At 38.6% G+C, this 13,219-nt stretch overlaps 2 protein-coding genes across 6 annotated transcripts in view; both read right to left on the bottom strand.

The window, feature by feature from the left end:
- LOC147025902 (epidermal growth factor receptor kinase substrate 8-like) overlaps positions 1 to 1,574 on the bottom strand; it is a 55,200-nt gene extending 53,626 nt beyond the window's left edge. For both annotated transcript variants that reach the window (XM_085883613.1, XM_085883614.1), the window contains exon 1: positions 1,416 to 1,574. In XM_085883613.1, coding sequence (XP_085739739.1) covers positions 1,416 to 1,543 — 128 coding nt within the window. In that variant the 5' untranslated portion in view covers positions 1,544 to 1,574. The remainder of the gene's footprint in view (positions 1 to 1,415) is intronic.
- Positions 1,575 to 3,046: 1,472 nt separating this feature from the next.
- Positions 3,047 to 13,219, bottom strand: part of LOC147025901 (transmembrane protein 216-like) — a 55,329-nt gene continuing 45,156 nt past the window's right edge. For all 4 annotated transcript variants that reach the window (XM_085883650.1, XM_085883653.1, XM_085883649.1 and 1 more), the window contains one exon: positions 3,047 to 3,644. In XM_085883650.1, the coding sequence (XP_085739776.1) occupies positions 3,626 to 3,644 (19 nt within the window). In that variant the 3' untranslated portion in view covers positions 3,047 to 3,625. The remainder of the gene's footprint in view (positions 3,645 to 13,219) is intronic.

Below are 13,219 nucleotides of genomic sequence, written 5' to 3'. Positions count from 1 at the left end.
GCAACCCCCTTCTGGTAAAACTACCTAAATCACGAATCACTGCTCACTCACTCTTGCATTCCTCTGTTTTCACAACTTTGGAACAAAATCCCACATTCTCTTCAATCCCATTCTTCCCTCCAGGCCTTAAAAACAGCCGTTCTCCACCACCTCTTATCTTCCCTCATCCAAGACCACAATCTTTTCTACCCCCGTTAATCCAGCCAACCCCACCTCCCCATGTTCCCCACCCCATCTCTCTCCCTTCCACAGATCTCCTAATGTCTCTGTTCCCCACTGTTTTGTCCTTCCCTCTCCTGCCCCTTTTGTCTCCTGTCCCTCTTGTTGTGCATTGTGTGTTAGCTCTCATACGAGCCTCGACAATGTATGCAAAAAAAATGCATCGGTTTCAACGGCATCAAGCTGAGCAAGATGTGAGGCAGCGGAGCCAGCCCAAAGGAGAGAGCAGTGCTCCATAAAGCTGTGGATGAAGACCGTGTAGGTTGATAAGAGTTCAGGTGCAACAAGGAAGTACTTTACATGACGGAGGATGCACAGTCAGCGACTTCGTTTGGAGGCCAACTTAGAGGTGTATTTGACCAAGAAAGATCATGGCTGATCTTGAGGACCAAACGTTTGAGTGACTGAACTTCTTCAATAGGATTATTAAGAAAGTAGGTGGGAGGATTTGCCAGGTGGTCCTTTTGGAGACAGTGATTGCGATGATAGAAATAATGACGAGAGCTCAAGGGATGTCAGGGCAAAAAGTAAATGTAGAGTATCATTGTGACGAAAGGAAATCACATTCATGAATGAGACCTTGGAATGGATGGTCGAGACTGCTCGTCAATAAATCGTGGATCGTCCATCACGTTTTGCAACAGGGGCTTTAATGGACTCCTCTGGTCAAACAGATAACCACTCTCTGAGACCACGAGCAATGCGGCAGATCAGGTGGACAGGGTTTGGCACTGAGGCCATTACAAAGAGTACTCTAGAGCAGAAACACCGACAAGCAGAATGGTCACTCAACAGTGAACAACTGTTCATAAGTAACTGAGTATTCGATGGTTAAGATGATTTAAAATGGCGCCGTAAAATGTCACAAGTATACGATGGTTATGATTAAAAAACCAGAACCAGCCGAATGGTCCACACCGCTGGAGTTTTGAGCATAAAACATTTACATTTATTTTACAGTGGTTTCTGTTCATGATTAAGTGATATGTTAGTCCTCCAGTTTATACATCACAAAGTAAGTTCTCAATGTCATACAGTACAAGTACAGACCACTTTACCTTTCAATATTTAATTATATTTCTGCACATCAAAGCAAACCTAAACTAATGAATTTTTCCACTAACGAATATTAAGACAAGAAATATCCTCAATCTACAAAACTGTGTTCTTCCTAAAATGGTTCAGGTTAAGCTTACCGAGGGAGCCGACCAGGCGTACCACCTCCTTGTCCAGGTAACAAGTCTTTCCTTGTGGTGAAACACACCCATCTCAAAGGTGAGAGCAATAAAGTTCTGGCACAGCAACAGCCACCACGTCTCCACATACATGCTTAAATTAACTCCCTGAGTGGATCACAAAGGTCAGTTCGTTGTTATTTATTTTTACAACAAAAAGACAAAGTCGTGACTCACGGGATCAGTAAGCAAGATTATATGCAGCAAGTTACCACATCAGTATTTATTGAATATTTTGAAGCCAGTAACGCATTAGTTTTACTCTGATTACACTGTTTTACAATGTTGGTGTAAATGAACGAGAAATTTGGGACTTACATGAAATATATTCCACATCTGTCCTGTATCATATGTTCTGTATTAATCTCAGTAAACCGTTCACTTTAAAAACAAACAAACCATTAAAAAGTTTTGATGGGATTAATATGATTATTGCATTTTGTTCGAAATATTGCATGATTTCGAAATTTCTGAACACATCAAAAACTGCTTTTATGTGAACGTACCTTTTCCTATTCGGTAATTATGGGCATCCTTTGTGGTGCTGCTTTATTAGACATTTTCATGTCCATTCCAAGTTTGTCTGAGGCCATAAAGGGTCAACGAGTGTGGACCGTAGCCTGGTGTTGGCTCAAGGGTTAGGGTGGCGTCATGGGATCCAAGGGTCCTGAGTTCAAGCCTCGTTGCCCGCTGAATTACTTCACCAGGGGGTTGACTCAGCCTGTCATCCTTCTGAGGTCAGTCAATTGAGTACCAGCTTGCTGGGTATCATCCATTCCCATATCGAGTCATTCGAGTATCCTGCGTCGGAGTGGCGACCGTCCAGGATTGTACCCAATAGCCAAGGAAACTGCTTCGGCAGCACCGACACTCTGTACAGAGTATGGTTCCAATGGATGGATGGATGGAGTGTGGACCGGTGTTGTGTACGTGTTCCACCGCTTGCATATGTAATAAATTGATGGCCCATAAGGGGGGGAAACGAGTGCATTTTTATCTGAAAGATTCAGATTTCCTCTAAAACACATTGATGTGTTTTATTGATTAAACTAAAGCTCTGATTCGTTTGTCCTAACTCCTATTAGTCCATTGCTTTTCCTTCTGAACACCCTCCATTCCATCCATTGGGACCATACTCTATACAGAGTGTTGGTGCTGCTGAAGCAGTCTCCTTGGCTATTGGACACAATCCTGGATGGGTCACCACTCCAACATAGGATACCTGCAAGCTGGCACTCATTTTTGCCGATTTCTGAAGGATGACACAGGCAGAGTCAATCCCACCTGGTATTAATTCAACAGCCAAGTAGGATTTGAACTCAGGATCCTAGGATCCCAAGCTCACCACCCTAACCATTCAGGCAACACCAGGCATGTAAACCCTCAAATATTCAATATTTCTGCCAAATGCACTTTGTATCCACCCTCTTCATATATTAAATGTTTTTCAATTCCAAACTACTTGTTGACGCTTTCACTAAAGCGTATCTCCCTCAACCCCCACCCCCCCTCCCACATTACCTAGCTAATACACAAACAGGAAGTGGTTCTGCTTCAATTCTCCAAATTATAAACACAAAAGTGAACACAAATTCCATTTCGGATATTTTTATTCAGAATGAGATTATAAGCATAATATTCCATACCACTTTGTATAATAGCATTAATTACATGATATCATAGACTGAACACATTAGCATTGAACACTATTAACTACAATTAACAAAGACATTGTTATTAATAAATAAAAAATGACACCATTGGGTAGGAATGATGGTGAAGTCGGGTTTTTAACATGATGCCCTTGCCAGGGAGTTAAAAATATCGTAATTTTGCACACATGTCAAACGATGGACAAATATCAACCCACAAATGAGCGAGCTTAAGAAAAACTAAATGAATGATGTAAAACTTCACAGTAAATTGGTGTATGAACAGTGGATCAGCTATCACTGAATGAGTAAATAAGCTGAGGAGTGGTTGGTAGATGAGATGCAAATGCCAGAATGAATTATGAGTGAAAATGTGGCATTTGAACTGCAGTAATAATTGATTAAAATATATAAATGTCAGAGTACCATAACAATTTGATGAATGAGTTTTCCATGTTTGTCTGAATGAGCTGTAAAAGCATGAAGGAAAGTTTCTGTGACATTTCCAGGTTCTGTTGTTCACTGGAGTGCTGCTGCCCTGTGAGAAGCACACACAGAATTGCGGTTTGCAAAATTGATTACAAAGCAACAAGCATATTCAATAGATGCATGAAATACAAATTAACCTGGGGTTATTATTAACATGAATAAACAAATTAACCTGGGGTTATTATTAACAAGAATAAACAAAATCACCTTGGGTTATTATTAACATATATGACCGTTTTTACAGCCATTTTTCCCTGCTGTGCAGGGGTTGGCTTTTTCTTGAGGCAATGTTTTATGGCCAGATGCCCTTCCTGACACCAACCCTGGTCGCCTCTTACGACACACAGGGATATGGTACACCTATTCTAACCGGGGCATACACCGGGACCAGTACACTGGTACTCATTTCGCCGACCTCGGAAGGATGACAGGCTGAGTCAACCCCCTGGTGTTAATTCAGCAGCCAACGGGGCTTGAACTCAGGACCCTGGGATCCCAAGCCACCACCCTAACCACTAAGCCAACACCAGGCTTGGTTATTATTAACATGAATATACAAATTAACCTGGGGTTATTGTTAACATGAATAAACAAATTAACCTGGGGTTATTATTAACATGAATAAACAAATTAACCTGGGGTTATTATTAACAAGAATAAACAAAATCACCTTGGGTTATTATTAACATGAATATACAAATTAACCTGGGGTTATTGTTATCATGAAATACAAATTAACCCGGGGTTATTATTAACATGAATAAACAAATTAACCTGGGGTTATTATTAACAAGAATAAACAAAATCACCTTGGGTTATTATTAACATGAATAAACAAATTAACCTGGGGTTATTGTTAACAAGAATAAACAAAATCACCTTGGTTTATTATTAACATGAATATACAAATTAACCTGGGGTTATTGTTAACATGAATAAACAAATTAACCTGGGGTTATTATTAACAAGAATAAACAAAATCAATTTGGGTTATTATAAACATGAATATCCAAATTAACCTGGGGTTATTGTTAACATGAATATCCAAATTAACCTGGGGTTATTGTTAACAAGAATAAACAAAATCACCTTGGGTTATTATTAACATGAATATACAAATTAACCTGGGGTTAATGTTAACATGAATAAACAAATTAACCTGGGGTTATTGTTACCATGAATATACAAATTAACCTGGGGTTATTATTAACATGAATATACAAATTAACCTGGGATTATTATTAAGATGAATATACAAATTAACCTGGGGTTATTATTAACAAGAATAAACAAAATAACCTGGGGTCATTGTTAACATGAATAAACAAAATAACCTGGGGTTATTATTAACAAGAATAAACAAATTAACCTGGGGTCATTATTAACATGAATAAACAAATTAACCTGGGGTTATTGTTAACATGAATAAACAAATTAACCTGGGGTTATTGTTAACAAGAATAAACAAAATAACCTGGGGTTATTATTAACATGAATATACAAATTAACCTGGGGTTATTATTAACTTCTACACTAATAAAAGTCAGTGTGTGTGTGTGTGTGTGTGTGTGTGTGTGTGTGTGTGTGTGTGTGTGTGTGTGTGTGTGTGTGTGTGTGTGTGTGTGTGTGTGTGTCAGTCTCCTCCATAACTCCAAAACAAAAACAGCCTAGCAGCCTGAAACTTTGTATACATTCTAAGAAAACTCCAAGGAAATGCATGAGCGAAAATTGGGTGTTTAGGTTAATTAAAACACCCCTTTTGAAGATAATTAATGTCCTTATTTAATTATCCTTTATCAGGTGCATCCTCAGTAAATCGCTCTCTGGGGTCTTAATACATATCCGAGGTAACCTCGCTCGGGTCTGAAGCTGCCATGTTTTTTGGCCTGCTCGACCATGCCTTGACTTGGAACAGGCCGCAATGATTTCTTAACGATAAAGTTTTTTTTCCACTTTTTTCACTCATATTGAATGCCTGTTCATCATAGCTATGAATCACTGTACATACATCACTTTTGTGAGTACTATACTTTTCAAATTAGGAACTTGGAGCAATTTAATCCATTATATGAGACGATTTTCCACGATCTACTCTTACAGACCAATTAAAGGATATCATCAAAATATGATTTTGGTTTTGAGGATCGGATATCGTCCGGACTAAATAAGTGTCGAAATCTGGAGTGAAATTTGATAATTCAAAGAAATAACGAGTCTTATAACTAAGCCGATAGACCTATTTACTTTAAGCAGGCAAGGCTATGGTCCCTTCTGCTGCATATATACACAGGAAAATGTGAAATTTCCAAAGCATTAAACATCATTTTCTTCTATTTGGAGAATTATATTAAGTGAACAAAAGTTGTAGGAATGTACCAAAACTAACCAGCTTCATTGAGCGAAAGGATTTAATGCAGTATTCACTGCTTGACATCAAACCCTGTCCCCCATAGGGACTGCTTATCCATAACGTATGCCAGATCTGTGTCCATATTCGGAGGTTTCGCGAGGTGCTCTACAGGGAATCAAAGGAAATCTGATGAAAAACGGGCATATATATATATATATATATATATATATATATATAAATATATATATATATATATATATACATATAAACATATATATATACATACACATACATATATATATATATATATATATACATATATATATATATATGTATATATATATACACATATATATATATATATATATATATATATATATACATATATATATATATACATATATATATATATATATACATATATATGTATGTATATATATATATACACAGTGGGGAGAACAATTTCACGAGGTATGAGGAGAGGGACCAATTGGCGGACACCTCCCAGAAACTCCCAGCCCGTGTGGTAGGCCCAACTTTGCCACTAACCGGAGGGGAGGAATTTGGCAGTTTGGCATGGAGCACGGCCCAGCGGGAAGACCCCGTGATAAGGTCCGTGTACAAGTGGGTCCAGGAAAACAAGAGGCCCAGTGGGGAGGAGATCACCCCATTCGGGGTGCGAACAAAGGCGTACTGGGCTCAGTGGAAGACCCTAGAAATGAGGGACAACATCTTGTATCGTAAATGGGTGGAGATTCCCTCAGAGAGGACTTCTTAGCTGGTGTTAATCCCTGATGGGTTTAAGACCCAAATTTTGAAACAGATGCACGGTACCCACGCCAGCGGCCATTTGGGCAGGACCAAAACAAAATCTCGGGTCCGCCGGCGGTTCTATTGGGTTAACATGGGGCGCGATGTACAGGACTGGTGTCGAGCATGCGACGCCTGTACTGCCAAAAAGGGACCGGCATGGAGGATGAGGGCCCCACTCCAACTACATCAGGTTGGGGCCCCCCTTGAGCGAGTGGCCATGGACATTTTGGGACCACTGCTCCCCACTTGCCAAGGTAATCGATACATCCTCGTGATGATGGACTATTTTACCAAATGGCCGGAGGCCTTTGCCCTTCCTAACCAGGGAGCCGGGGTCGTGGCAAGGGCCTTCGTAGAAGGATTTGTATGTCGGCATGGGATTCCGGAGGAGCTGCACACTGACCAGGGGCAAAATTTTGAAAGCGAATTGCTAAAAGAAGTGTGTAGGCTCCTGGCAATTTGCAAAACCTGAACAACACCCCTGAGACCACAGTCTGACGGTATGGTGGAGAGGTTCAATAGGACCCTTATCCAACAATTGGCCCTCTTTACCGCCGATAATCAGGAGGACTGAGACGAACATCTCCCATATCTCCTGATGGCCTATCGCGTGTCCCAACATGGGGCCACCGCCTGTAGTCCGGCGCTGCTCATGTATGGACGGGAGCTGCGAGCCCCCGTCGATTTGCTGTGCGGTCCAACGCCTGAGCGTCCCGACAGACCCCCAGGGGAGGGCTATGCCCGTCAGTTGGAGGAAGGCATGGAAAAAGTCCATGCCTTCGCTCGCCGCCAGCTCCAACAGGCAGGTATAAAGATGAAGCGCAGGTACGACCACCAGAGCCAGGTGAGTGAGTACCCACCAGGGGCGAAGATTTGGTTCTTCAACCCCCGGAGGAAGAAGGGCAGATGCCCAAAACTCACCTCGCCCTGGCAGGGCCCGGGGGTCGCCCTGGCGCAAATCAGTGACGTGGTCCTTAAAATTAAAATGGGACCACGAGCCCTCCCCCGGATCGTCCATGCAGACCACCTGAGACCCTACAAGGGCGACCTTACGCCCTCATAGTTGTCTTGCCGGAGTTGGAACTACCGCTCCCGCAGAGGCGCAAGGCTCGCAGAGCCTTGCTGCGAGTACACGGGCCCTGGGCAGGGGGTAGGAAACCCCCTTGCTCAGGGCACAGGACAACTAGTTAGGGGGATGGGTTAGTATAATGAGACCGGCTTCATGGGGCAGGGACAGGTCCTCATGGGGTCCGTGGAATGGATTAGTTTGAGGGATTTTAGTTTAGATTTAGAGAATGGGAACCATGGATTTTGGAGACACGGGCAGACATTGAATCTGTAGTGGGGACGTAGCTTAGCTACATAGTGTTAAAAGGATGTGCTGTATTGTAAGGGATGACGAGGAAGCACAAGTGAGCTAGGGGATTCGGTTAGTGGAATGGCAGTGTTCAGCGATGTGATGCGAGTTGAGAAACAAACATGTTGAGCAAGTGAGGGCCACCGGGCCTGTGTGAATGGAGCGAATGTGGTATGCATGGTGTGATGAGTGATTGGGGGGAGGAGTGATCCCCACCCAAGGGACCCCGGGGTCAGAGTAAAGTCAGATAGTGGGTGAGCCAAATTGACAAAATGGAGGTCGTTTTGCTGTTGGTGCGAATGTAGGCTCGAAACCCGTTTGGAGGGGTGCAGGAGTCCTGTTGACGTGCTGGGAGCGTGGCTGCGAATGGTGAGTATCGCTTAGTGTTTATTGATATTAATTGTTTATTGATAATTAAAGTCGTGTCACAAGTGCGGAAGACCGCCGTCCATGTCACGTGATCATGCCAAGTGATCTATACAGGTCCCAGCGGAGTGTCTCTGTCCGTCCGCGCACCACGTCATCTTTTTCTTCTTCTTTTACTGGCAATGTATTTCGCTCCCAAAAAAACTGCGGTTTTGAACTCCAACCCCTGCCCTCTACCTTCACCCGATTATCTACTGTTGGAAAGGTAATGATAAATTTAATTGGTTGAAAAAAAAACCATTGGCATGGTTATGTATTCCGTTCGAACACACATAAAGAAACTATTAGCCATGGAAAATATTGCCGCACCGACAGCTTTATGACTTTCTAATACAGTACTTTAACCACTCTTCCTTCTTCCTCCTCCTCAATCTTCTTCCTCTTCTCTGTCCAATCATGCCACTGAAAGGGATGAAAACTGATGATGAAAAGAGAGAGCAAGCTCGGCAACATATGCAAGCCAGAAGAGCAAATGCGGCAGAGACAGCAGCTGAACGAGAATGTGAGAGAGCAAGAAAAAGAACGCGTCGAGAAAATAACGGGTACAGATCCCGAGAAAATTCTGCTGCTAAAGAACGAATGCAGACATGTCGACATTGCATTACAATGCAAGAACATGCCCAAAACACTATACGTAGACAAATGACTCACTCAGATGCTTCGATTAGAGCTCACAAACAGACTTGACATCATGCCCGAAGAAGTATCCCATCAGGCCAATCCATAAGAGACGGTCAGAACAAGCCTTTCGATCTCATAAGCAGGTCCAGAACAAGCCTTTAAAGTCAGTGAGAAGTGGGAAGGAAGGATGTTGGGAGTGATGGGACTTCAAATGCCCAATCACATTTCCCGGCACAGGGGAAGGGTACTTTTGCTTGTTTTATAATAAAGTTATAATGTTTGTGTGGCCCGTGAACCGATGTACCACAAGACGCGTGCACAGACGAGCAGGCAACGTGGCGGACGATCTGCAATGTTTATTTCATGGGCGATTTAACTTTGTGATGTCTCCAGGGTTGTTCTACATTAAACAGCAACTCTTTTGTGGATAAAGTCATTATTTGAAAGAATTCATTTTATTTCTTTAACTTCTGCAGGCTCGGTGAAGACCAGCTTTATAGTTAAAGGGACCCTATATGGTATGCAGCCACAGTATGGCCAGTCGTTCCTTATCAACCATTTAATTGGAGTGCTTGCTTGAGTGTTTAAGGCACTTGCCGAGCACACTCCAGTCGATAGTGGTACAGTTCGTGTCCCGATCGGGATGTACAGTCGGCAGGTGCTACAAGGTGGAGGTGCATAATTTACAAAGGTTATGTTGTTTCTCTTTATGAGCTTCAAAGCAAAATATATTTGATTAACACTCAATTTCCAAGCCTTTTGCGGTATTAACGCGTTTTCTAAATTACAGAGCCAATTTTTTTTCCACCTGTCACATGATGATTGGCAGCAGTTTATAAAGATTAATGTTTATGCACATCTCCCTGAAACGTACATAATGCAACGTCGTTTTTAGTGTGTTTGTTGAAATTTACCCAAAACAAGGGTGAAAGCTACTCAAGGTTTTTGAGTTGTATACAGTATGTACTGTAGTCGGTAATCACAATGACTCCAATCTCCTGAAGAATTGCTGATGTCAGCTAAGCACGAATACTGAGTGTGTGTGTGTGTGTGTGTGTGTGTGTGTGTGTGTGTGTGTGTGTGTGTGTGTGTGTGTGTGTGTGTGTGTGTGTGTGTGTGTGTCGAGTGAAAGCATAACCTTTTCTCTCTGCTCACTACCCTTCCCCCACCATCTCTCTCCCCCCCCTCTCTCTCTCTGTTCCATCCTCATTCCACCCTCGCCTAATACAGAGCAGCACCCTCCCACACATCTCTCTCTCTCTCTCCGGACATGTCTAGACAGGAGTTTGTCTCAGGACATGTCCGAACGGTGTTTGTCTCCAGACAGCTTGGCTCCAGACGCGTCCGGCTGGTGTTTTTCTCCGAACACGTCCGGGGGGTGTTTGTATCTTGAAGGGAGTTTGTCTTTCGACGAGTCTGGGTGATGTTTGTCTCTGGGAGGTATTTATAGTATTACTAGTAGAAAATGGATTTCAGACATTATTTTGTTTCCAGCTTCACTGTTATTCGATGCAAAATCATTTTGATGATGCAGTATGAATCGTAATTAATGCTCAACCGCACATCTGCCTTCCCTTCCTCTCACCTCTCGCTGCCTTCCCTTCCCCCACCCCTTCTCACTCTCCCTCCCTCCTCACTCTCCCACCCTCCTTGCTCCCCTCCACCTCCTCACTCTCCCCTCTGTTTCTCTACTCCACCCTCTCACTCTCCCCCCTCTTTTTCCCCCTCTCAGTATTCGCATCAGCGAAGCGACGGGAGGTATTTGCTCGTGAATAAACAAAATAACCTGGGGTTATTATTAACACAGATAAACAAAATAACCTTCGGTTATTATTAACATGAATAAATCGAAAAAACATTGGGGTATTATTGAGAAGAATAAACAAAAACACCTTAGGTTATTATTAACAAGAATAAACAAAATAATCTTGAGGTTATTACTGACATCAATAAACAAATCAATCTGGGATTATTATGAACATGAATAAACAAAACAACCTTTAGTTATTATTAATATAAAAAACAAAATAACCTTGAGTTATTATTAATTTGAATAAACAAAATAACCTTGAGTTATTATTAATATGAATAAACAAAATAACCTTGAGTGATTATTAATATGAATAAACAAAATAACCTTGAGTTCTTATTAATTTGAATAAACAAAATAACCTTGAGTTATTATTAATATGAATAAACAAAATAACCTTGAGTTATTATTAATATGAATAAACAAAATAACCTTGAGTTATTATTAATATGAAGAAACAAAATAACCTTGAGTTATTATTAATATGAATAAACAAAACAACCTTGAGTTATTATAAATATGAATAAACAAAATAACCTTGGGATATTATTAATATGAAAAAACAAAATAACATTGAGTTATTATTAATATGAACAAACAAAATAACCTTGAGGTTATTACTGACATCAATAAACAAATCAATCTGGGATTATTATGAACATGAATAAACAAAACAACCTTGAGTTATTATTAATATAAATAAACAAAATAACGTTATTATTAATTTGAATAAACAAAATAACCTTGAGTTATTATCAATATGAATAAACAAAATAACCTTGAGTTATTATTAATATGAATAACCAAAATAACCTTGAGTTATTATTAATATAAATAAACAAAATAACCTTGAGTTATTATTAATTTGAATAAACAAAATAACCGTGAGTTATTATTAATATGAATAAACAAAATAACCTTGAGTTATTATTAATATGAATAAACAAAACAACCTTGACTTATTATTAATATTAATAAACAAAATAACCTTGGGATATTATTTTTATGAATAAACAAAATAACCTTGAGTTATTATTAATATGAATAAACAAAATAACCTTGAGTTCTTATTAATTTGAATAAACAAAATAACCTTGAGTTATTATTAATATGAATAAACAAAATAACCTTGAGTTATTATTAATTTGAATAAACAAAATAACCTTGAGTTATTATTAATATGAATAAACAAAATAACCTTGAGTTATTATTAATATGAATAAACAAAATAACCTTGAGTTATTATTAATATGAAGAAACAAAATAACCTTGAGTTATTATTAATATGAATAAACAAAACAACCTTGAGGTTATTATTAATATGAATAAACAAAATAACCTTGGGATTATTATTTATATGAATAAACAAAATAACCTTGAGTTATTATTAATATGAATAAACAAAATAACCTTGAGTTATTATTAATATGAATAAACAAAATAACCTTGAGGTTATTACTTACATCAATAAACAAATCAATCTGGGATTATTATGAACATGAATAAACAAAACAACCTTGAGTTATTATTAATATAAATAAACAAAATAACGTTATTATTAATTTGAATAAACAAAATAACCTTGAGTTATTATTAATATGAATAAACAAAATAACCTTGAGTTCTTATTAATATGAATAACCAAAATAACCTTGAGTTATTATTAATATGAATAAACAAAATAAGCTTGAGATATTATTAATATGAATAAACAAAACAACCTTGAGTTATTATTAATATGAATAAACAAAATAACCTTGAGTTATTATTAATTTGAATAAACAAAATAACCGTGAGTTATTATTAATATGAATAAACAAAATAACCTTGAGTTATTATTAATATGAATAAACAAAACAACCTTGACTTATTATTAATATTAATAAACAAAATAACCTTGGGATATTATTTATATGAATAAACAAAATAACCTTGAGTTATTATTAATATGAATAAACAAAATAACCTTGAGTTATTATTAATATGAATAAACATAATAACCTTGAGTTATTATTAATATGAATAAACAAAATAACCTTGAGTTATTATTAATATGAATAAACAAAATAACCTTGAGTTCTTATTAATATGAATAAACAAAATAACCTTGAGTTCTTATTAATTTGAATAAACAAAATAACCTTGAGTTCTTATTAATATGAATAAACAAAATAACCTTGAGTTATTATTAATATGAATAAACAAAACAACCTTGAATTATTAATATTAATAAACAAAATAACCTTA

This window comes from Eptatretus burgeri, chromosome 5, assembly GCF_056783735.1.
Source record: "Eptatretus burgeri isolate ZD-2024b chromosome 5, Ebu_testis_v1, whole genome shotgun sequence".
Lineage (NCBI taxonomy): Eukaryota > Metazoa > Chordata > Myxini > Myxiniformes > Myxinidae > Eptatretus > Eptatretus burgeri.
The sequence above is the reverse complement of the archived record's forward strand: the minus strand, read 5'-3'. Positions and strand labels throughout refer to the sequence as shown.